We start from the raw sequence: 25,224 nt of genomic DNA, 5'->3' as shown, positions 1-25,224 counted from the left end.
AGACCAATTATCTAGGAGAGTATACTGAAGTTGTGACGTAATCTTTTCGCCTTCTGCGAGTTCCAACAAGTAGAACACCCAAGAGAAACCTAACAAAGTCATTATGAAACGCACGGTTCGCATGTGAGTTGATCGCGGCACACGACCACCCGTGGAACAGGACAATAATTTCGAAAAAAATTGAAGTGAAATATCTGAAAGCCATAGAAATCAACATGATACTCTATTGGATACAGTCACGCCGAAGTCAGAGTTAAGCTATCCTAGAGCGATACTTGAGCCTTGTAGATCCTAAACAAAACTAAATTTAGGAATAGGAAATCAGTACGGGTCATGTTAGAAGACACAGTACAGGGTTCTGATATCAGTTACGCGTTAAAGAAGATGTACTCAGTCAACATGTCGCTGTTTTAATGATGTGTGGGTGTTTGGTGTAAGCTAGTCCGTGTAACGCATTCTGTAAGCACCGCTATAGACGTCCTTTTATTGACGAGTTTCACAGAAGGAGAGAAATGTCTACAATATGTACTGTACGTCCTTGTATACAGGCTGCGGTCATACCTAAAAGCACGCAATCGGTAACCACAAAATCTCAGAACAATCGACCGTGTAACCATTTAGTATGCGCCATCAAGCGGTTGTACCATATACCCTCGAGTTTCTCGAGGGTCTACGGTTGTACAGGGTAGCAAATCAGACAATTCTTTGCTACTGTGCTCTGCAATTCACATTTGCAACATCTTATCTCACAAGCGACCTGTGACCGACAATCGATGGCATTTGAAATTTCAGCGATGTCTTTGCCTCGGGCGGAACTAGAAGAAGCAAGCCTATATATGCTTTAAAACCATTTGCATAGCCAACGCACCAAGACTCAGCTGGTGTATACTAACTCATGATTGGTCCACACGGTCCTGAAGGAGTCGGTGAAATGCTTCAGATCAATGAACGTTCTTAATACGGTTTGTTTGAAACTATTCGAAGTAGGTCAAGTAAGCTTGGCGATGCGATGGCATGGTGGCATGAGCTTATGCTGCACTTTGATGAATTGTATTGACTTCAGTAAAAGAACATCAATGCCCACAGGAGTTTCAATCATGAACTCATATCCCTCCTCCTGAGCCACAGTCGCCATCAAGCTGTTGTAAATGGTCTCATAGACTAAGTGCAGTAGCAAATCACAGAAGCCTTTACTACCTTAGAAAAAAACGACTGCTGACGCCACACTCTTCTTTTTTAACCAAGTTGTCCCGGTTGAGTCAGATTGACAAAAATTCAACCTGAAACCACAGTCATTTAAACCAAACTCGTTCTTCGTTGCTGTTGTAAACGCACGGTTCAAGACTGTTGGATGTCTCTCAAGAGTTAACACTGAATATTACTGTAACATGTGTTTTTTAACCTTTGTACATCGCTCGGCAAAAGGATCGTCGATAAACAATAAACCATTACATTTACTGCTGACATATAAATTCTAGTCACCGTCGCACCCAAGGGGAATCACATGCGAAAAACGTCGACTCAGTATTTTTTTCAATCACCAGACTGACATAATTCACTGCTTAGAGGTTCAATCACGAGTTACAGTAGTTATGTCTAAGTTGGATTTTGATAACATATTTGTGATCGGAAATCTCCGAACTCAATCCAAGAAAGTGATTGCACACAGGTTTACAGCAGTATCTATTTTATATCTTTAAAGGTTAAGTCAACTTCACAGCATACCGACTTTCTCACATAATATCTTAAAGAGATTGTATTCCAATGATTAACCTAAAGAGCATTGGTTCAACGATAAAAGGCAGAGGTTTTAACGGGGCCAATAACACAACATGACATGTTATTTGAGATTGGTAAATAGTTCGCATACGATTAGGTTATCGGAAACTATAAGAAATATAAATATGTGCTCAGCTTAGTACTCAGTATATTTTAAAGCAGAAATTATGATCTTTTGTATCTAAAATCAACACCTTTTTTGTCAATATCGCAGTGGCTGATTTCTACTCTTGATGTCACAGATGACCTGTTACTTGTAATTTACAAACGTACGATCATATATATTGTAACCAGGGGAACTCCAAAAGGCCAAGGCACAGACAGGCAGATTGTCCAACACGCTTGAAACGAATGGTGTTGTGATTTCTCCTCAGCGAGGCGCTCTCGATATATAGCTATACATGGCAAGGGGGGGGGGAAGAATTTTTACACAAATATGTACTCAATTATCATTTTCCTCTTAATTTTCAGAGAGTTATATTCAGACTTTCAGACGCTGCAAATTACACATCAACTGTACCTATAACAGCATCTCAACATTATACAAATATTGACAAGGTTCTTCCCCCTCCCCCCCCACGATTAAAATCGAGGCGAGCTATAGTCCATCTTACAAGCGCGGTGTTTGTTCTCAAAGAGCTTACATATACGGAAACTCTTTAACGTGTTGATTTGCGAAATGATTACGAAAATTTGAGCAGGACGATTTAACGTACAAGATGAAAGTGCTTATATCCGAAAGAAAAGAATAATATAGACGAATCTGTTTTAGCTTGATATCCACCATGGTCATAGGCTCATGATTAAAATGGTATAATGTCATATCAAGTTAAAATATATTGATTCGCTTGAATTATTCTGTCATTTTGAAAACAAACACTTTTATTTTGCACATTGAATTATTGTACCGTCAGAGTCTTCTTATTTAAGAAAACATGGTGAATCAGCACGTATGGTTTGGCAGTTGGTGGTGGTTGCTCCTTGGTGGTTGTGTCTTCGACAGCCATCACTGAAGTATAACCTAGTCTAAAGCCCGGGTCTAAAGTTTGTGCAAATGGAACATCATGTACATTCTTTTTTATCTAAATTTACCAGTTTGTTAATTTTTGTGTATATAACATGTATTGCTATATTTGTTTTGCTACAGTTTAATGTCCAACGAATAAACGGAACCGGCAAGTATGGCAGCGGGCTCCACGGCAGTCAGCACCACATGCCAGTCGGCCAACTTGAACCGGAACTACGTCATCGACTTGACCCGACCTTCCTGAATTCGTCGTCGGAAACGATCGCTAGAGGGAGTGTGCAATTTTCTCTGTGCTACGACCAGTACACAGGACATCTGTTGATTATGCTTTTCCAGGTAAAAGATCTCCCGCCAACGGATTTCAGTGGCACGAGTGACCCGTATGTGAAAATCAAGATTTTGAAAAATAGTCACAGAGGTACAGGTGTGTAAATTTTTCCCTAAGAGTCCTTCATTTCACAATCTGAAGTACCTTCAATTTACGATATTTAAGATATTTCAGGCGAACAGACTATATATTATTAAGTGATATGCGATTGATGTAAAGAAACAGTATATCTGTATGTATGTATATGTATGTATGTATGTATGTATGTATGTATGAAGAGAGAGAGAGAGAGAGAGAGAGAGAGAGAGAGAGAGAGAGAGAGAGAGAGAGCAACGCTCACCTACCTTAAAACTTACGTGTATATGATTCAGTATGAAATGTCCTGGAATTGTAGTAATGCATTTTGACTTGCTTTTCGAATTGCAGATCCCACAACAGAATACGACTTCCAAAGCAAAGTTCTGAGAAAAACTCTGGATCCGGTGTTCGATGAGAAGTTCGAGGTCTCCATGCCTTACAGCGATTTGGACAACTGTGCCGTCAAATTCATTGCCTGTGACTTTGATCGCTTTTCTCGCCATAACATCATAGGTGAAGCCATGCTACCGCTGAAGGGAATTGAGCTTTCAAAAGAGCAGGTGCTGTGGTTGGATTTCAAAGAAAGCAAACAGGTACGTCTGCTGCAAAAGTTCTTCCTATCAAGGATTTGTAGGGTCATGTTTACACTCTCTGCTGTCATGTATGTGTTATGTGTGTATGACATTGTGTGCGATTGCTATAGGGTTATCACAATAATTTATGCTAGTTCAAACCATTCTCAGAGATCCTCTAAAGCAATATAATGTATTCCATGACTGGCTGCTTGTACTTGTTGCTCAGGGATATTCTTTCATTTTCACTTTTGTAGGAATACAGAGGCGAATTATTGCTGTCTCTTAGCTATCTACCGACATCGGAAAGACTATCCATAGTACTGATGAAAGCTAAAAATCTCCAACCAAATGCTGCTACCTCCCAACATTGCGGTAAGTATTGTGCAAATTCTAATTCAAAGAAAGTACATGTAGCACCTTTTCACCTGTTATCTAAACATGCCCATATATGGTCAAAGGGCATTCCTTGGTATTCAAATTGTCTATGTGAGGGCGCTGTTTTTAAAAAGCGGTCACCCGCTTAAAATCTGTAATGGGTTAGATTTTCTCTTTCCATGGTAACTGTGGGAAATTGGAACAGGTGACAGTATACCTTTAACGCACAAATGAGCAAAGTGATACTTATTTCCAGGAGATATATAACAGTAATATAACAATCCGCTGGTGTTAGAAAATGACCTCAATACGCATGGCAGTAGTAATGTCTTCGTGTGTGATTACAGTGTAATGTTTAAGCACTTTATCAAGACGTTTTTTACAGTGTCTTTGTCGAATTGACATCACGATGGCATGTGCAGACATACGTATGAAATTTAGTACATCATTCATAGGTATCCAAGGAAACACAATGGAAAGTAATTGCACACTATAGATTTGCGTTACTCAACATGTACCTGTGCGTCCGTATCTTAGGGTGATACAATATTCCATTTTTTTGTTTTATTGTGTAGACCCATATGTCAAAGTAATATTGGTGCATAATGGCAAAAAGGTCAAACGAAAGAAATCGTCTGTCCAGAAAGGAGAACGAAATCCAATCTTCAATGAAACCATGGCTTTTGACATCCCAATGGATGAAATGGACAAGATTACATTCATCGTCAGCATCTGTAATCGACATCTTTCGGATACTGATTCGGATTCCATCGGACGTCAGAGCGAGGTCATAGGTCAGACTGTCCTTGGTGCCGGCGTCTCTCCCATCGCGCATGATCACTGGATGGAAATGTTGCGTTCACCTCGGAAACAAGTTGCGCAGTGGTACACACTGAAAGAATGAAATAGTTTGTTTCGTCATTTATCAGGAAAAAACTTAACTTTTTTTTAAATGTGAAAATGGGTGCTGCCAGTCGAGAAAAAAACTGATTTTTCATATGTGTTGTTAGTTTTTTATTTTGTCCCGGCGAATTTCATAGGGGTCACATTGGACCGGCGCGCCTCTCACATGAATGCCGCCAAGGCAGCAAGAAATGTCCCAGACGGTACAGCGCCGTCTAGTGTTAAATATAAGTTGTTGCTTTCGTTTATAGAAATATCAATGAAATGAGGAAATAGAAAGTCAAATTTGTGATTTCCTAGGCAACAGACATTCACGCGGAAAAAGTTTGAAAACATGGTGGAAAATATTCATAATATAGGGGCGATTTTTGTGTCTGCTTGAATGAAAAAAGATAATGTATATTATAAATATGTTCCACTTGTACTTAAGGGAACAATTATTTTGTAAATTACGTAAATTAATTGATTGTACATTTGTATCTTAGTGTAGTTCTAAAAATTGTATATTTTATTAATGGAAATCAATATTGTATTCAAAAAGTTCTTCAAAAAAAGAAAAACTTCACGTACAGCCTTCTGGTACTTGATCTGAAAGACCAGATACCATTGCCAAGTACATTACAAGCCAAATATTACTATTGACATTGCCAACTAAAGTGAAAATCGTCACGCTATTAAAATTGAAAAGAACTCTGTATATATGAAGGCATGTACATTACAGCAGATTCTCAGACATTCAGATTACAATCTGTCGTCATTGTTAATCCGTATTTTAATTGCGCTGGTTCTAAATGGATTGATTTCTCGCTGTATGGCAGCACATCTGATTTTTCTTTATTTTCAAAAGGAAAGGACAATCCAGGGACACCACAATTTGTCACAAGTTTTGAAATGAAAGAATATCACAGGAGAAAAGAAATCTTCAAGTTATGATTAGTATGACTTGTATATGTGTTTGTGTTTACATATATATATACATATATATATATATATATATATATATATATATATATATATATATATATATATATATATATATATATATATATGTAAAGAGTTCATTTGGTAACAGTAAATTTACATATATTAGTATGGTAAAAACAGCATGCCAGTAATGTTTACCACGACAAAACTCTGGTTTTAAGATTACCTTTTGCTGTTCTCTCATTTTTCCTATTCGTTTCTTAGAGAAGATAAAAGATTTATTTACCTTGAATTGTATTGATCTATTCGACCTGTTTTGATATTATATTAACCTCTGTAGCAGTATACAATTTTAGCTGTGCGTCACAGTGAGTGCCATCACTCACAGTGAAATCCATGAGTGATGCAGCGAATTTAGCCGTGCAGTTTTAACTGAGGATGCCTTTGATAGGTGCATGTACACAGTACGTTATGAGTTCAAAACCGATCGAGAGACTTTACTGAATTGGCGACCCTACGTAAGCATGACTGCATTTTTAAAGTGTAAGATGCTTATAGGGTAGAATTCTTCAATGATGGAGACGGCAACGGAGATGGAAGATATTTTCGCTCTGAGATTGGGAGCAGTATTTAGCTATTGGTATACTTTACATCATTGTACCTACTGCATCATTCAGAATGAACAATTTACAATCTGTTTTTGAGGATACTCAGTTCATGAGTTGAACGTTGCACATTTCATTTTATTACGTATCTTCTCATTTGCTCATTGGTAACCATCTCCATGCACGCGTTACCATGTAAATGCTCCACACAAGTGGACGTTTACTCATGTTTACAGTTGTCATTCATCGGGGATTTTTTGTCCAAACGTCCATATGTACAAAAACCGTCAAATCATATATAGGCCACCAAGCTTGATTTGCCTTTCAGGTGAATATTTTTCATATTTGAAAGAGACAAGTTAGCACAAGTTAGCAACTAAAAAGACCATTTACAAGTCCCTGTGGCATTTGCATCTCATTTGAAGTTATTTCATTTGAATTGATAATTCGCGAAAATGCCGTCAGTGGCTTTCGGATAACAGTTTTGTGAAAAATGTGTATTTGTATAACAAATAGAATACTACATAGAACGACATGTTTTGTGATTCCTTTCAAAATGGCTTTTTTTGCACTTAAGGTGAATTGAAAACTTTTTCTCTACGGCCAACAAGACAAAGTTTGATGCCTTCAGAGGGAATGTTAGATCCTTTATATATATTATATATATATATATATATATATATATATATATATATATATATTATATATATATATATATATATATATATATATATATATATATACATATATATACATATATATATATAATTATTAAGTCTGTATATATATATATATATATATATATATATATATATATATATATATATATATATATAATTATTAAGTCTGTTACATGTGTCGAGTTTTGCAACTATAGATGTGCCGTGCAGAAACATATAGTTTGACATTTTGTCATGTGAAAAGTCAACGATTTTTTGTAATTTTTTATTTGTCTTTGATATCAGTTACGGCGTCAGTTATTTGTGTTGCATAGGGTGAAGAATAGCAGTATGGATCTGTCTTGTGAAAACGGTACCAGATGTTCTTTTTTTATTTTCTTAAAATGTCCAGTGGAATATATATTTGCATTTCTATTGTTTTAGAGTAAGATTAAACTATTTTACTGAGACGTTTGTTGGTATAATGCTATTATAGTTGTCTCGTTATATACTTAATTAAGAGTTTAAAGACATTTTTATTTAAGCAAAATATGTTTTTAATTTACCAGTGCATGTATTGCATTATAAAGTGAAGAACACTGATATCATGATGATGGCAATATGTTGATATTGACTGTCTTTACTGAAATATGACCATTGATTGGCAGAACTTTGTCTGAAGTCAACGCTACTGTGATGAACGTGCTCTTGTGTTTTGTCAGTCGACTTCAAATACCCACTGACTATGAAGCTTTGGTGTAAACCTTATTTCAGAATAGTTTCTTATTTACAAAGCGTTCTACCTACTACTGAAAATAAGTTCTTTCCTGCGGAGATTTGTTAATTACTGTAAAGGAATGTAAATGTTGCATTGTAACGTGAATTGAATAAAACACTCAATATTTTGAATCGAATAATGGATGTCACACTTAAAAGAATCGGTTTTTACTTTAGTTAAACGATTTACTCTCTGAAAGAAGGTTCATACAAGTTGAAGGAAGGATAATAACTATGGAGAAATGTTTTGAAAGCAAATGTGTGTAAGGTCTTTCATTTCTATGTCTTTAGTAGCTAGACTCTTATTTGAGTAGCGGTCGTGAAGAATGCAAATACCACTAAAATATTCTACGAATTTAAACACTGCGACTTTGAGGTAATGTCTGGTAATAACAAAGCGCCATGCAAGCCATTATAATAAACCGATTTTTGAGACAACGTTTTTTGCAAGAGTTTATTGGGTGAACCTTTTTCGTTAACATTAATTAGTCTTTCATCTATATTACCTTCAGATGCTTTGCTAAGCTATCTGAAGCCTGTGCTATTATCTCTAGAAATAACTCCAAGTCACGTAGTACCCCATACTCTGAAAATTACCTTTTCATTACTGCTCTGCGGGCGAGAATGCGGATACTATTAAGTTCTTCTCTTTCAAACAGCATATAGGCAGTTACTTATTAAGGCAAGAAATATAGAGTGGTTTATCATACAAAGGTCCCTAGTAAGGCTTTAAGTCTGACAATATCCGACGACCGACATATCAAAAACCCTGTTATTTGTATTTAAAAACTATCTACTGTTGATTGACCAATCAGAGTGCTCAATTCAGGGTGTTTTATTTACTCGTAAAGCCTTGGTCACCAAATTCCAGAAACGAATGACAGCGCCGTAGTAAAGTACTGTCCAATCAAAAGTGAACATGTCATATTCTGTAGACATCTGGTACGTTTTAATATTCAAATTTGGTAACACAGCGGAAACCAGCTGCAACACAAAATCTGCTGTGCCCTAGGGCATTTATATAATGTGCCCTAGGGCATTTATAGGATATTCCATTACATTGGAAGGCTATTTCACAAAATCTGCGGTGGTACAAACATAAACTAATGTGCCCTAGGGCATTTATAGGATGTTCCATTACATTGGAAGGCTATTTCACAAATAAAAGTTTTAATTCATATCCTAAACATGTTACATTGACAAAGGGGACGGTTGACGTAAACACATAGAAAACGAAAATACATCAGTTAGGGGCGATAGTTTTTAAGTCGGATAAAACCCTCGTACTCGGGTCTTCTGGTATATAAAGTCCAACCCTACGATAAAATGTCTCGGCCTGCGGCCTCGACATTTTATCGTTGGGTTGGACTTTATATACCAGAAGAGCCCTCGTACTCGGGCTTTATCCTATACATAATGGTATTGTCATTAGCAACGATCACACTTTCGGCAAGACATACTTTTGGTGATTAAGACGGTGTGAGTTTTGATAAAAACCTACAGACAACAGAAAATAAAATTTGACAAAACAAAATCGAGCCATGGTTAGTCTGATATTAAGGTAGTTGGTACCTAAAACATGAAAGTCTTAAATTTTTGCTCAAATTTTCCTCAAGCAAACTTTTAACCATAGTCTTTCGAAACAACGGAAAAAATCGGGATCATCGTCAAATTTTGCTGCTGGAGAAATTCGTCACCCATTATTTGAAATTCAAAACGACTGCCATACGTTTATTATCCCAATGAGAAAAATTAAAATTCCCTATTTTCACGAAACTAACCCGGCGAAACCTTTACTCGCTCAAAAGCTTCAAAATAAGCCCAAACAAGTGGTAGATCAGAAAAGAATTGTAAAAGTTTAAGAGTCCGAATATCTGTCCCCGAGGCGCATTCTACCTTAAGTAAGAACAATAATAAATGAGCATGGATTACAAGTAAATATATTGTATGTCCCAGACCCTTTGTTCATTTTGCCCAGGGCTCGTAAAAGAGCGATTTAAGAGAGCTTGCAGACGTTCGACGACAACGTATAATGTGACAGCATTATCCGTAAATCGTATCCAAGCAAAAGTAATTATCATCATTATTCAATTTTACTCCCTGTGTAAGTATTTTATAACACGTGAATATCTAATAACAGTTGTTCTTTTGGTACATGTCTTGGTTTAAAACTTTGCTTGCAGTCGTTGTCAAGGAAACGTAATGGTAATCAGGGGTAACCGTGAATGTTGTCGTATTAGAGAAATAATTGATTTCGAATCTACTGGTATTGTAAAGTCGAGAAGGCCGCCGAACTCTGAATTAATTTTATTAGCAACGTTTAATACTTTCACAAAATCATGTAAGTGTGCATGTGGTTAATTTCTCCAACAGTTTACTGAACAAGATCACACAATTAGCTGTATTGCAAGTAAAGAATCGCAAAACTATGACACATTGAATTGTAGATCTGCCGAAGGTGCATTCTACCTTCAGGTATCTCAACCATACTGAATACATTAGTCTGACAGTTTCAAATCAGATTGGTTGGATTCTTTTCCTTAGAAGTGCCCGAAACGCACTGTAGCAATAGCAATTTGATCCTACAACCTAGTGGAATGTCATCATTGATGACAAAATCTGCCTAATAATCAGAACAGACAACTAATCCGAAAGCAATCTGAAGAAATCCATGAAACAAGTTACAACCAATATTCTTCCAAATACTTTTCTCACCCGACAAGAGATCGCTTTAACATTTGACCTATTGCAATGTATTGCAGGCCTTTTGGAAACCTCGGCTTCAATGCCACGTTGATTAAAACGCTCATGTGCTGTCGCCGAAATGTCAACCATTGCGTTAGACAGTTAGTCGGTGAAGAAAATTCGATGCTCTGTAAAAGGCCGACAACGAAAAGGTAAAATATCCCTCCAAGAAATATCCAATCGTATATTTTCCCTCGAGGGCAATGCCTTAACAGCCGATATCATCGGCAAGGTCTTGCGGGATTTATAATAGACCCCTTTTGCCATTATGACGTCAGAAATCCGTATCTCGGCTTGACAGAGCTACAAATGAGCTCTTTACCATTGCGTATCACAGCTGTCCATTCTGAGAAGAAAAGGTACTAAACACCGCACCAATTTAAGTTGTTTGCGTTTTCGACTTTTATAGGTTACGATAACGATTCGACATTGTATAAATCTGTCATATGTGTTTGCGATGACAAACTATGTAACAGAGGAGAGAGGTTATCTGGCACTTTTAGTCCAAATATGTTGTTTTTTTCTGCTCAAAAAACGTAGGAGCAGGTTTCAAATGGGATTTTATTCAGCGTACTGATGTCTAAAAATCAACTCAGTTGCCGTGACCGATGAAAAGACCTTTCCAGCCTGACTCTTGTTCAGTATTCGATATGGAAATAAAATTGGTTTGCACAGAAAGATATAAAGTTTTAAGGTAGTCTTAGCAAGTCCAAGCATTGATACATGTATTTAGTCTTCGAACTTGAGCACATCAGTTCACATTTATACCGCAATTGAAATACCAGTGACAGAAAATACGAGTAGTGTGTCGGAGCAATCCATGGTTTGTTGTATCCATGGAAACATGATTAAAATGATCAACGTGAGCATGAATGGTCTGCTCTACCAATATAGCCAGGAGGAAGATATATCGACTATCAATGTCCGGAACTGAGCTGCGATTTATGTACTTGTCATTCAAATCAAGAAAAATGGGTTAGATCAAATAAATCTATTCCAGGCTTCAGTTTGAATGATATTGGTCAACATGTGGGAGCCACAAACATTGTAGCACAAATATTGTATTTTATCACGACTCAACAGGCAAACGCGCCTTTTAATAAACGCTGATGCATGTTGCTTATGTGCCACGTTGGTGAAAGAAATATACATATTCGTTTCTGAGCGATATCATCGAAAATGAGAACCTTAAATAGTGATCGAATGCACCTCGGATTATGAGGATCATTTGGCGCCATTTCTAAATTATACAAAAACTGTCATGCACATTTACACGTAGGGGTAATTCTGCCATGTACGAGTAGTACAGCGCGAATGAAATTGTCGTGATTTTGAGTCCCCGTTGTCAAGATCAAAAGCAAAGTTTTGGGTAGGAATTACTTTGATACAATACGGTGTTGGGCAAAGTTTCTGAAGAAGACGAAACAGTTTTTTTGTAATGTCAATATGAAACCTTTGGACGTGAACATTTCGAGATGTGTGCTCATTATAGCTAAAGTGGACCATTCCATTACTCATGCAATGTGCACAACTACATATCATCGTTTTGACTTTACACCCCGCTTCAAATAGGTAGAGAAGTCCGTCAAAACGGCATTTGTAAATTTGTAGGGACCTAACCTGTATATGTTCGTATTACTAATTTTGTTTCTAGAGAATTAAATACATTCACCTGTGTCTAAATTCAATATCAAGAAAGAATAGCAACACAGTCACTGCGTAACACTATGGGGATGAATTTCAGCCTAAGTTTGATTTTGCGTGAAAGCATTTCCTCTTTCATGGCAAGTTGTAAAACCTGACACCTAGCTTGAAGCAGGATGCGACAAGGGAACTGAGTTTTGTATGTTCATTTGTTTTCAATTATTATTATGTCAGCAGCTTGCGTGGATTCACTTTTAGACTTGCATAGAAAAAGTCTACTCATATAATTAGGTCATTATTTTTATTCCTCATTAAGAAAAAAATGGAGAAAGATTCATTCTGCAAAGTATGTGCAAACATTTACGACTTATATTTTGAAGAGTTAGATAATCTTAATCAGGATATGACTATAACTGAGCGTTGATGGATAGTAATATATCTGAAATATTACATTTTAGACTGATATATTCAGACATCAATTATCTGAAAGAGTAGTCGTATTTTTATATTTTGTTATTGTTGTTATATTTTGTTTATCAATAGGGCATTATACTTTGAAAAGATTCGATATACAATGGTAACTTTAAAGCTGTCAATTGGTCTTAAAGATGCCGACCGGCGACAAAACAACAGAAAATCGAAAAGTTATGACGTAAATTACTAGGAAATTAGGGCAGCTGTTGTTTGTAAAAATAATGACCTAATTATATGAGTAGACTTCCTTATATTTACGGTATTTAAGATTTCAAACATCATTCTGTAGTTCATTATCTATATATGATAATACAACCGCAGTGAGAGGCATAGCAAAGGTGGGATTGTATTTTCTGGAAATTGTACATAAATTCCATGACACCTGTTCACAGTTTTGGTTTTCAGATGTGATCTCGTATATAGTAACATTTTAAGTTTTTATTATATTCCTGATTAACGGCGGCGCTTGGGTAACAGCAAGATAATTACGGAATAGAAGTTATATTTCCCTGAGACTTGCCAAGTTCACATCTTTAACTTGCTGATGTAAAAAATGTTTTTTGCGTTCAAAATATATTATTAATTACCAATGACCCTTCCTTGTGTAACTTTATATCCAAGATGCGTAGTCAAATGCACAAATGTTTAATTCATACTTAACATAAAAATTGTAAAGTTTGTTCGTGATTTTAAACTCGCTTTAGTCAATGTCAACTTCATATTTCTTGATGCAATCCTTATCGAATTGCATTGTTCATCTACATGAATTATATCAATCGATAGATCCACTACACACAGAAATATTCAGTGCATCATTGTGAAGAAGTATTATCGATAAAAAGGCAGATAATTAACACTTGCCCAATGCTGACACTGTTGTATGATTTTTCCAAGTGGGGAAAACGGAATTCAACTGTCTATTTTCACTTTATTGTTTACACACAAAGGTATCAATTTTAGCCTTAAAAAATCTAGCAAGTGTCAAACTTGCACCTTGAATTTCATCAGTCTGAAAGAACCACCTGATGAGTGCAACCAGCTTTGCTGACTATATTACACAAATTTGTTGGTGGAATGTAAACACACACACACACACACACACACACACACACACACACACACACACACACACACACACATATATATATATATATATATATATATATATATATATATATATATATATATATATATATATATATATATATATACGTATGTATATGGATAAATGTGTTTACATTCCAGCAACCAATATAAAAATATATCAATGCTTAGCAAATAAAGTACAATATATGTTGCTTCGACATGACGTTTGAGGTATTGTAAACTAATACAACGACACCTTGTTCGTTTTCATCCGTGGAACAATGAAACACTGAAGAGGAAAATTATTTAATTAGCATACGGTTAACTACAATGACCAAGGCACTAACGTTTTATTCACCAAGGAAAACAACGATTAAAACAAGTGTTTATAGTATGCACTTTAATGCATACGGCTATGCATTAGGCCTACTATGTGTGTATACAATGCTATATCGACCTTCCTTCACTGGCAGTAAATATGTAGCACTATCGGTCGCCCTATAAATCTATTTATCGGTCAACATATCAAACAATATATCAATCAATATATCAATCAGTCGATCTTTCTTTCTATCCATCTGTCCGTCCGTCTATCTATCTATCTATCTATCTATCTATCTATCTATCTATCTATCTATCTATCTATCTATCTATCTATCTATCTGTCTGTCTGTCTATCTTTCTATCTATGAGTCCGTATGTCTGTCTACCTAACTATGAGTCTGTCTATCTATATGCGCGTACAGAAACAAATGATGTTTACATTACTGTTGGCCTACCCTTGTCAAATTGTCTAGCGCACTGATCGACCCGAATTACAAAGCTCTTACTAATTATACTAAAAATAATGTTAGAAAACGTCATTTAATGGAATTGCAACTGCTTGTCTTTGTTTGTTCAGTTTCAATAATTAATCATTACTATGGTAACCCGCTAATGCGTTTAATTCGTAAATGTTAAAGAATGAGCGAAGCAATGCAAATAAGAAGATTCCATTTTTGTTGTACACAAAGACACAGACACAAACAAAGACACCTCTCTCTCTCTCTCTCTCTCTCTCTCTCTCTCTCTTCTCTCTCTCTCTCTGAGATATTCTTGGGGGAGTGAAACCACCAAGGTTGGAAAGATTATGATTGGTGTGTAATAGAGGTCAAGTTGAGGAAGAGTACTTGTCCACTACATTATATTCAGATTAACCGCTATATAATATATATATAATATATATATATATATATATATATATATATATATATATATATATATATATTATATATATATATATATATATATATATGCAGATACATATATATGCAGATTCAGTCATGGAGCATTGAGGCCAATAGCAACAACCAATCTTGCACATTGCACGGGGAAGGAATGGAGAACACACTGTACCATGTGCCCGTTGAGTGCAACAAGTTTTACGTCAGTAATCAAATAATCAAATACTTAGGCTTACAAAGGTAATAAGTTGGAAATCCCAAAAGAGTTCGAGGAAAAGTAATTTTTATAAACCTTCAGACGAATGAGAACGATAGCCATGATTGGTTTTTTTCGACAGGTGATTGAACTCAGTTTGTCACGTTTAAAAGAACCTATGTTTACCCAAGAATCCTTTCTGACCCCTGACAGTCTTTCTGTCTGTCCGTCTGTCTATTTTCATGTCCCTCTATCCAAAGGAAAGTGGATCTAGGAGGTAGCTTTCCTGTCTCAAGATTCCTCGATGTACCCAGTAAGAGAAGGAAAAGTTGCTGTTAACCTCAAAAATGTCCAATAGGCGGTTGTTTCCATGTTCAGCATCGTACATACATTATTTAGCCTATACTCGTATACAAAGTCATCTTCTAAAAGCAAGTTACTTGGCAATGAGATAGATTTTTTGTATGATGTAAAGCAAAGAGTATGGTCTAGTGCAGCGGATTATGAATTGCTGGCATCGCCATGTGCGTGCGCTCAGTGAAAGAGTATACATTGATGCGCAGATAACCCTGTAATTACGTTTTGATATGAATTCAAAAGGCCGTTTACGTCGAAAGCTAATTAGCATATAGGGTGAAATAAATAATGCATGTGACATACTAGTGCTTAGCCTCCTATATTAGGAATGGAATCGCCTGTACAGGTGACAACACAGACAGGCCTGCCTTGGACATCTTGACGTGGTTGTGTGTATGTAGCCTTGTTCTATCAGAAGTGATAACGGCTCAGTTGTTCTTTCTGATGAACGTTTGCCTGACACGGAAGCCACGCGTGCTCTTTGAGGGGATTTTGGAGTTTGCAGTCTGGCTGTCTTGATCGTGCGATCTCACTTCAGTTGCGTCGGCGAAGCCCGCACCGAATGTAATTACAAAGGCAAAGCGTGAGTATAGATTTCCGCTCATAGCCGACTGCTTAATGACTGCAAATGACAAATTGCATAGTGTTGCCACACTATCGCAGCGATAGACAACAAACTGAAATAGACCTCATAACATTTCTGAGTCACACGTTCCTATTCATTATATGACGATCAGTAATTGAACGTTTGGCAATCCAGCAAAGTCCAGGATCGATGTGATGGTTTCTGTTTCACTGTGTCACCGATCATAGTTTGTCAACACAAGTAGCTAATATTTTAACCTCAATAAGTCATTTGTGTTACTCCACCATAAGAACTTGAATATTACTTTTCTGTTTGTTTTCTATTGCTTTTAAGTCGATGCAAGTATTATGATATCAGAGACAACGTTTATTAGCTATTGCAACATTTGTCTGACGATTCAATAGTTGTGTCACCCAAACAAGAATGTCGTCATATTGTCACTTGTTAAAACCTATCGGTGTTGGAACGACAAGCAAATTGCAATATTGCAAATGTCAGGAGTATATGTCTTTTCAGAACTTGAAGACGCCTGGACGAACACCAAATCGTCTAATCAGTCGCAGAGGGTCGGCTAATAAGCATTGATGCACGGAGAAAGAATTCAGTGAAAACAAGTGTAAGTTAGCTGCTCTCAAAGCTAACCACGGGACTCGAAATTTAACCTGAGGTGACGCCAATACGCCATTTAGACATCCTAGAGAAGACGAATGAGAGAACACTGAGACGTTGAGAAGACACTCCCACAAAATTGGAATAATAATTAGACTGGTGCCATTACCAGAGTAACAGTATAGCCAGTAAGTAAATATATCGAGTATTCCGTATTTATTTAACATAAATATTTCTTAAGCCAAATAACATGTTTTTGTCGGTCCAGGCGGTCAGGCGACTATTGTCGTTAAATTTTATAATCAAGTGAATTTCTATTGAAATTCATTATAAGTGTCGCAGTGTAATTCCTACGAGGACGAAACAATTGATTTCTACAATTTAAACAGTGGATATCAAAGTTAAACTATATCCCTGCCATATTGGTCGGTGGGTTTATCACGAATCTGTACAGATCTTCTAGATAGCTGCCATTAGGTGTGTTACAATAACTGTTGCCATAGCATCACCGTACTGTGAATCTTTATGATATAAGATTGTGAGCAGGGAGGTAAATCGCATTTAGAAGAAATTTGAAAATGGTGGCGTTTTCAAAGACAACGTCTCTATACGTGTCGTTTTACCCATAGACAGTGGAACGCAAGAGGCCTCATTGTCTATGTTTTATATTTTTCATACCTGTATTATACTGCTTGTTTCTATCTTGCGCATATTCCATGAACGAGGTGAATATTTCCCCTTACAATATCGCTCATTAATTCATTAATTCATTAATCCATTCAATATTTCAACTAGATGATGTACAGTTACACAGTTACTATGAGAGGAACCGTGACGTCCAACAATTGTGACTGTCACGTACATTTTCTCCTACCCAAGAATTCCGTAAATAATGAAATTGTTCGTCTCGCTTCAAATTACAGTACTAGATTGAAAACTGCAATAGTTCATAATAATAATATATAATTATATAGACATATGTATGTATGTATGTATGTATGTATGTATGTATGTATGTATGTATGTATGTATGTATGTATACATACATACAAATATACCACACTAATCCTGCTTTTATGTTACGATGAGTTATTTTGCTTTGTGTTGCTTGTCTTTCTGCATGCTTAATACATGTTTGCGCTGGACTAGTCTGGATGAATTGGTAAACAAACAGCCTCAGTGAGTTTATTCCAACCCCAAATGAAGTGCTATCATTACAGTAACTGAATGCTATCTACGAATAACTGCATTGTGATTATAAAATAACAACTTGGTATTTATTAGGGTTATCTTAGGTTTAATACATACATACTACTTTCTAAACATCACTTCATTTGATAACATACTTCATACAGATATTGAGACAGATAGGTGATGGCATATTTTTAATTGAATTGAAATGCTAGCGGATACATCTGGATTTAATCATTAACGAACGTAAAGAGCTTGTTTATTCGGCTTTGAGATAAGGAGTAGATAAGATAAAGCAATGATGATGATACAGATGATCGTTGATTATAACGATGACAAGATAGATTCACTTAAGGTTGAACACGCCCCTGGGACAGATATTCTGACTCTCAAAAAGTTTTAAAATTCTTTTCTAAAATAAAACTTAAAATAAAATAAAGGTTTAAATTCTGATCTAGCACTCGGCGGCTCATATTAAAGCGCATTTAGTACGAAAAATTTTGCCATCTGAGTTTTTCAAATTCTAAAATTTTATTTTTTCCTATAGGGGTAACATAGGGATGGCCGCCATTTTAAATTTCAAATATGGGTAAATGACAAGTAATTTGTTTCTCAAGTACCAATGTTTGCACAGTGACCCCTGATTTTTATTCGTTATTTTGTAAGAGAATGGTTGAAAGTTTCATAGAGGAAAGTTCGAGCAAAAGTTTAAGTCTTAAACTTTCGAAGTGCGTACTACCTTAAGATTAAAGTCGCTGCGCAGACGACTAAAATTTAGTTTCTTGTCCGATTTTATCAAGGATATCGATAAGTATTTTTCAGTTAAAACAGATAATGGCGACCAACTTGAAGCAAATTAAACAAAGGTAAATGTGCGGAAAGCCGCTTCTGTCATCCGATGTCCATGATTTTAAAATGGGAGAAAATTCAGACTTCCGTTTTGGGAGTTATATGTTACGTTAATGGTTTAAGGAAGACGCGGGCATCAAAATATCAAACTTCATTAATTTGACTGCCCACATTTATCTGGGAGTCGGCACCACTATTTGACGGATCTGTAATTGCTTCCTTCAAGTAAGTAATGAAGACGCATATGGAAATAAGATCACCGGTTTGACTGAAAAGATGTCGACAGGAAATCATATTTTGCATCGATATGGCTCTCGATTTCCGCGTGTATTGTTGGCTATCGGTGCACATGATGTTCTGTTTCTGACAGCCGTCCATACAGCAAATTATTCATTGATTGATGCGGTATAATCTGAAAGAACCTAAGGCACGAATTCATATTTCACAGGAAAGACGCTTCGTTTCCATTCCTTATACGCAAGGACACATATTCTGTGCGCATTCCTAGAAACAGTTCAGGGATTGTTAACATTACATTACACATATTTACTATTCTCTCTTGTTGGTGTGGGATAAAATTCGTGTAACTGCTATCTGACTATCAATTATTAAAACTAACAAGCAAAATATGTTAATTTTTTCGATGTGTATTAAAAATGTCCACAGAAATTGCAAACACAAACGTTAGTTTTGAGTTCTTTAAACCTTTTGTTTCATTTGTTTGTCTACAGGTAAATGAGGTATTAGTATAAAAATTGCCGTTGAGTTTATTTTATTTGAAACAAAGGATTATCATTTTTTTCGTTTCTCGATGACAAGTTTCAGCGTCTTTGTCATTTGACCTTTATCTTCCCCGCAGTTATACTGTACACAGCACTTCTTTAATTAGCGGGGGACACACATCAGCGAACATGCAAATTTGATAGTTGTAAAAATGAAAAAAAGTGATTATCATAATATCTCGTTGTCCCTTGCCAGTTTAAATTAAACATCGGCCTCTGCTGCCATGGAAACGACCTAGTAATGCAAATAAATAAATTGGGGTCATACAACTCATTAAACAAGTAAGGGACTAGAGAGTCATTTCGCAGTGTACGTATAGACTGCAAAACAATTCTTACACGTGCCTGGGTCAAGGGTCGTGGTCAATGACAGATATTTGGCTGTATCATCAGCGAATGTTTACGATAGGAGGCGTATAATATGCAAAGAGTATGGTTTGCAATATCTTGTTAAACGCTAATTAATGAAAATTAATTTGCTATATTCAGAAAAATTATCGCTAATCATACTATTCGTAGCAAAGGCTTTCTCGCATTCAGTGACAAATACATAAAAGACAAGTCGGGTTGACGCGGATTAAAAGCTTCACATCAATAAACATGAGGTTCAGTTGGGTGTACGAGCGCATGTGAATATATCCCTCGGGATGGGAGTGTCTTCTATATCGCTCTGCCCCAAGGAGACAGGGGTAGTCAACACAGAAGATCATTAAGGCACCGTCCTCGGTGAATATACCCTTTCATATTAAACATAACGTTCTAAGTGTAGGCACATCTTTGTTTTTTTTCGACTGTGTGTCCAAATCAGCAAAACCGTCCGCAATAAAACCTTATTACGAGAGATAATAAACAACTTAATTAATGTTATGTTTTATATTTTATATGCAAATGAGCAACTGAAGTTAAACGCATGCAGCATGTCCCAATTTATGAATAATAGGCAATTGGAACTATTTCATTTATTAAAGTGGTTGCAAACTGACATTCAGTGGAGAGCATTGTTCACCAGCCTTTTCAGAAAGCTGATTTGGCATAGACAGGATGCTGACATCAGCTTCATGTTTCATGACAATTTTTTTTTAATTTATTTTTCTTTTTTCTTTATAAACCAACAGGTTGTCCCAATTACAGGTTCATATTCATAATTTATGAATTATGGGGATCTTTTGTATTGTTTTTTTTTCGATAAGAATAGAAAAAAAACCCCAAAATATTGACGTTCTGAGCTACTGCAGCTCGCGGTGTTTTCGACTACTTAGCACATGTGCACCCTAATAAACACAGGGTGAACTGTTTTGCTATGTCACACATTCCTAAGAACTGATGATGATTGAATCTAGGCAGTAAAGTATCTGCTTCATTATTCATTGCAAGGGTATTCAACCAAGACTCACTCATGTTCGGTCACTGTATCACTATAAAGAGAAGACTAGACTCAAATGTCACATTCTGCCTACATGAAATATGTCAAGGGTGTATATGCACTGAAAGACCGACGACATCGACTCCCCCTGAAGGGTATGATAAGAGTAGCATAAAACTCGCCCTGGTGTTGTCATTTGCATAAAGTCTAGGACACATGCTTCGCTCAGAGAACATACAATTCGAAACCTAATTAGAATTTTTGCTGTTCATAAGTTTCAGTTAAAAATCGTCGAGTCAGCATTCTTTCTATTTACCTAATCAATTTTTAAAACCTTATATTTTCTTATTTTGATAAAAATGTCCAGGATAATTTTAAAATCCAGATGAAGACCTATAATATTGTTTCCTTTACTAATAAGAAGACATACTTTAATAGTGGTTAAAATACACTTAAAACTCAAATAAGCAACATTTGTCTGCTTTTAGCATTGTAGACGATAAAGTGACACGTTTTTTGCGTCCTTCCAATGTCTCATTAAGTCTTGTGCATTGTTCAAAATATTCTATTCATATACAAATTTGCAGCCTATTAGAACAACCTCGGCCTATAGAACAGCCTCAGAAACTATATTCTGTTTTATAACGAAATTCATCAGTGACCTGAACAGGAAATTATTTCAGAGAACAAACAGCTCTAACCTCTCAAGACGATATTATATGGACATGAAACGTGACTTTAGACCGAAGTTCAGATGTTGACCGGCGATTTCAACATCTCGGTTGAACCTTTCGCATCCGCAAGACGCTTGCCAAGCAAAATTTCGCTTCATCAGCAGGAGCTGTAATGATACGTACACTGTACACGTACAGTAATCCATTTAAAGCGATTGCAATCTACATTATATCATTTGTAGAGATTGCCTATTAATTTTCTGATATGTTGTTTACAATGTTATTCCTCAATTCTGTGTATTCTCAGTGACCAATTTGGGCTCATCTCTTATCAGTGAAGTGACCCCGCTGGACAATTACGTCATTAAATACACTTTTCCAATACAAATGTTACTCTCCGTATAAAATTTCCAATTTATGTAGTATACTGAAAGTGTGGAAAGTAATTTTTATAGTTTACCAGAATATATATTGGCACCATACTTTACACTCAGATTGTAGGAGCATCATAAGCCCAAGTGTATCACCATGTATTCTTATGAGTTTCATCGGAAAACTTCATAGTTGATTCGTCCCCGAAAACGTATATGCCCCTGGGGTTACTCTTCATTAACTTGCACATATATGACCTTACCATACAGGCAATGACCCTGTCAATACTGTATAAGACATCTTGACCTTCGATAAGCAACAATGGATTGAAGGATTCTATAGACTTCAAGTATAAAGGCTATCATTAGCTACTGACGTTGCTCATTTTGGTCACATCTCATTTGGGTATCAATTGTCCTTGTATGTACCATCCTTGCCTTAAGTCTAGATTACCTCGCAGTGGTTCAATGAGAACAAGCCTAAGCAAGTGTTCAATTATTCAATATCTTTCTTTCAGTGGAACTCTTGCGGTATAAAGCAAGCACCGTGATTTAAAAGACTGATGCTGTAGAGTTTATTGATTCCCTCTAAGTGTGCAGGCTGAAGGCTCCATATATGGCAAGTTCCAGTCTTTGCGAGATCTCGCGAGATATTCGATATGCAAGTATCAGTCGTTCGCTAGCCGTTTAAGTGAATTTAAAATCTTTCTGTCATTATTTTGACAATAAGTCAAAATATTCAGAACTGTGACATATTTTTGTATATATTATTCGGAAATTAGTGAATTTTGTAAATTTTTTGACCCTGCATGTTGATGATGCGCCATGTTTACCATTTCGGAATGTAAAAGCTGTTACCTATCGAAGTCTCGTCAAGTTTTGTGCTGTATCGAATGGAAAATGTTTACAGCATACACAATCGGTGAATAATTGAGCAGGTGCACCGAGCGGCGAATGAAACTTTGGCTAACTTCCGAAGTGTAGTAAATGGGAGTTCAAGGTAGAGAGGGGACAAAAACTTGCACAGCCGACAAAAGGATAATCGCATAGAGTCAAACTGGCAGTAATAATGGAAAACGACAGAGAGAACAATGGTTTCCGTATTCAATACACATAAATAATACACATACACATATAAATTATGATGGCAGATAGGTTTTCAATTCTCTTAAAGGGAAGTGCAAAAATAAAAGAGAGCAATTTGAACCGTTCAATTAGTTTACGGACCAATTCATTATCCAATTTTACAGTAAGGAAAACCATAAAAATATCAGAAATGTCGCTTCTCATTTACCGACATCCGCAACATAACTCTTGCCTGTTTACGAGATCTGAACCTTTAGTGGGTAAATGTCAACGCCGTTCTGTCAAATGGTATTTTCTAAATGCCAAGACGCTCTTCGGTGAGGTTTCTTTACGGAATGGCGTGCACGCTGTAATTCAAGTGTTTCTCATAGAGGAATGCCTTGGCAACGGGAAGATAAAAATCCGTTTCCATGGCAACTTTAGTACAACAGGAAATAATGGTCCAATTCTTCGTTATCAAGATCGTGATTTCAAATATAATTGCTGAGGAAAACTCCGACTATGGTACCACGTCTTTCGTCATCATGCGCATCACACAGTATGTCATTATCCTCCAGATGTCTGATATTTCATATTTTCACCTTACTATCGAGCTACAATTGACAACTTCAGAAACTGAACATAAATTGACGTTAAATGTGCGCAAAATAGCAGCATTTGCATTGCTCGTAGAACATTTATTGTCCATACACAACACTGTAATATTTAAAAATGAACCTTTGAAATTACTGCAGTGGACTGAGGCGGTGGCTGATGGTTTTTAACTTGACAAGATTTTCGATTTTCGAAGCGAATCACAAGAGTTCCATTAAATTAGCTATTGTGCAGACTTCTAAGAATCACAAACGTTCCAAGTCCACGTAATGGTGTTTTAAAGAAATCTTCAATATCAACGTATTTATATTCGAGTCAATTTGGAAATTATCCATTTGATAAATGAACGGCGACCTCCGGTCGTGTTTCACGAATTCAAATCGCTTTTGAAAAAGATCAGGTTTTTTTTATAAAAAAAATTATAAGACCGGTGTATGGAACGATTTTAACTTCATTTTACTCAGAAAACGGTTAAAACATGTTACGTACTATCTAACTTTTCCCCTGTAAACTTATGCAATCTCAAAACTAATGCAATCAACTAATGGAATTGTGTTTTGCGATTTCGTCTAATAATCCTGCTATTATATAAAAAAAGAATCAATCATTCACTAATAATTTTTCAACCATATTAATGGTATCTAATCATTTATTTCTACTTGGAGGCCACACAAAATAGTGAGTCGGCGAAACTAACAATGTTACTGACTTTTAATTTTATGTTAACATTGCTGACATGCCCCTTTTATTACATATTAACATATGCAAATTTGCGGTGATCGAGCACCTTAAATTTTTTTAAATTAATAGGTTCGATTTCTGTACTGTTTCCATTCATCTTAATAATTTACAGAGAGGTAACCTAGATTTACGTCCTTCAGACTCACATATTGAAAAATCCGACTGTTAATAATTGAACCCCTAATACTTTAAGTCTTACAAATCTTTAGTACTCACTGCTCATAAAAGCTTATGCTCATACATTTTCGCGGCCAAGCTAAGAATATTTTTAGCTATGGGAGCATGTTTATTGCACCGAAGGATGAAAGGAACTATACATTTTGTGCTTTGCATGCTGTTCTATCAGTTACGCTGTTTCACAAATTTAACGCAATAGCGGATGTCTGCGTATATATATTCTCAATTTGCTTTGTACCCGGTACATATGTAAATCCTCGTAAGAAGATGGAATCTGTAGATATGGGAGTCTCTGTCAGGGTATCGTATCTGGTTACAAGGTTTCAATAATGTAGCTTGGGTAGTTTTACGATCACATGTGATTTTCGTTGCAGTAGGGATATATGAATTATTAGGACTTACGTGATCGCTCATGATTACGTCCAGTCTTAATGATAAAAATGTTA

At 36.1% G+C, this 25,224-nt stretch overlaps 2 protein-coding genes across 4 annotated transcripts in view; both read left to right on the top strand.

Moving 5' to 3' along the window:
* Positions 1-5,447, top strand: part of LOC139115365 (synaptotagmin-1-like) — a 32,159-nt gene extending 26,712 nt beyond the window's left edge. For both annotated transcript variants that reach the window (XM_070677441.1, XM_070677433.1), the window contains 4 exons: positions 2,927-3,230; positions 3,561-3,805; positions 4,042-4,159; positions 4,738-5,447. In XM_070677441.1, coding sequence (XP_070533542.1) covers positions 2,927-3,230; positions 3,561-3,805; positions 4,042-4,159; positions 4,738-5,066 — 996 coding nt within the window. In that variant the 3' untranslated portion in view covers positions 5,067-5,447. The remainder of the gene's footprint in view (positions 1-2,926; positions 3,231-3,560; positions 3,806-4,041; positions 4,160-4,737) is intronic.
* The window catches only part of LOC139115422 (synaptotagmin-12-like), a 402,617-nt gene that overhangs the window by 288,121 nt on the left and 89,272 nt on the right, over positions 1-25,224 (top strand). The window contains exon 1 of one of the 2 annotated variants that reach the window (XM_070677535.1): positions 17,006-17,138. The exons of the other annotated variant lie outside the window; for it this stretch is intronic. Within the exon in view, the coding sequence (XP_070533636.1) occupies position 17,138 (1 nt within the window). The 5' untranslated portion in view covers positions 17,006-17,137. Of the gene's footprint in view, positions 1-17,005; positions 17,139-25,224 lie in introns of those variants that run through there. 2 annotated transcript variants of the gene reach the window in all.

Source organism: Ptychodera flava, chromosome 2, assembly GCF_041260155.1.
Source record: "Ptychodera flava strain L36383 chromosome 2, AS_Pfla_20210202, whole genome shotgun sequence".
Taxonomy (NCBI): Eukaryota; Metazoa; Hemichordata; class Enteropneusta; family Ptychoderidae; genus Ptychodera; species Ptychodera flava.
The sequence above is the reverse complement of the archived record's forward strand: the minus strand, read 5'-3'. Positions and strand labels throughout refer to the sequence as shown.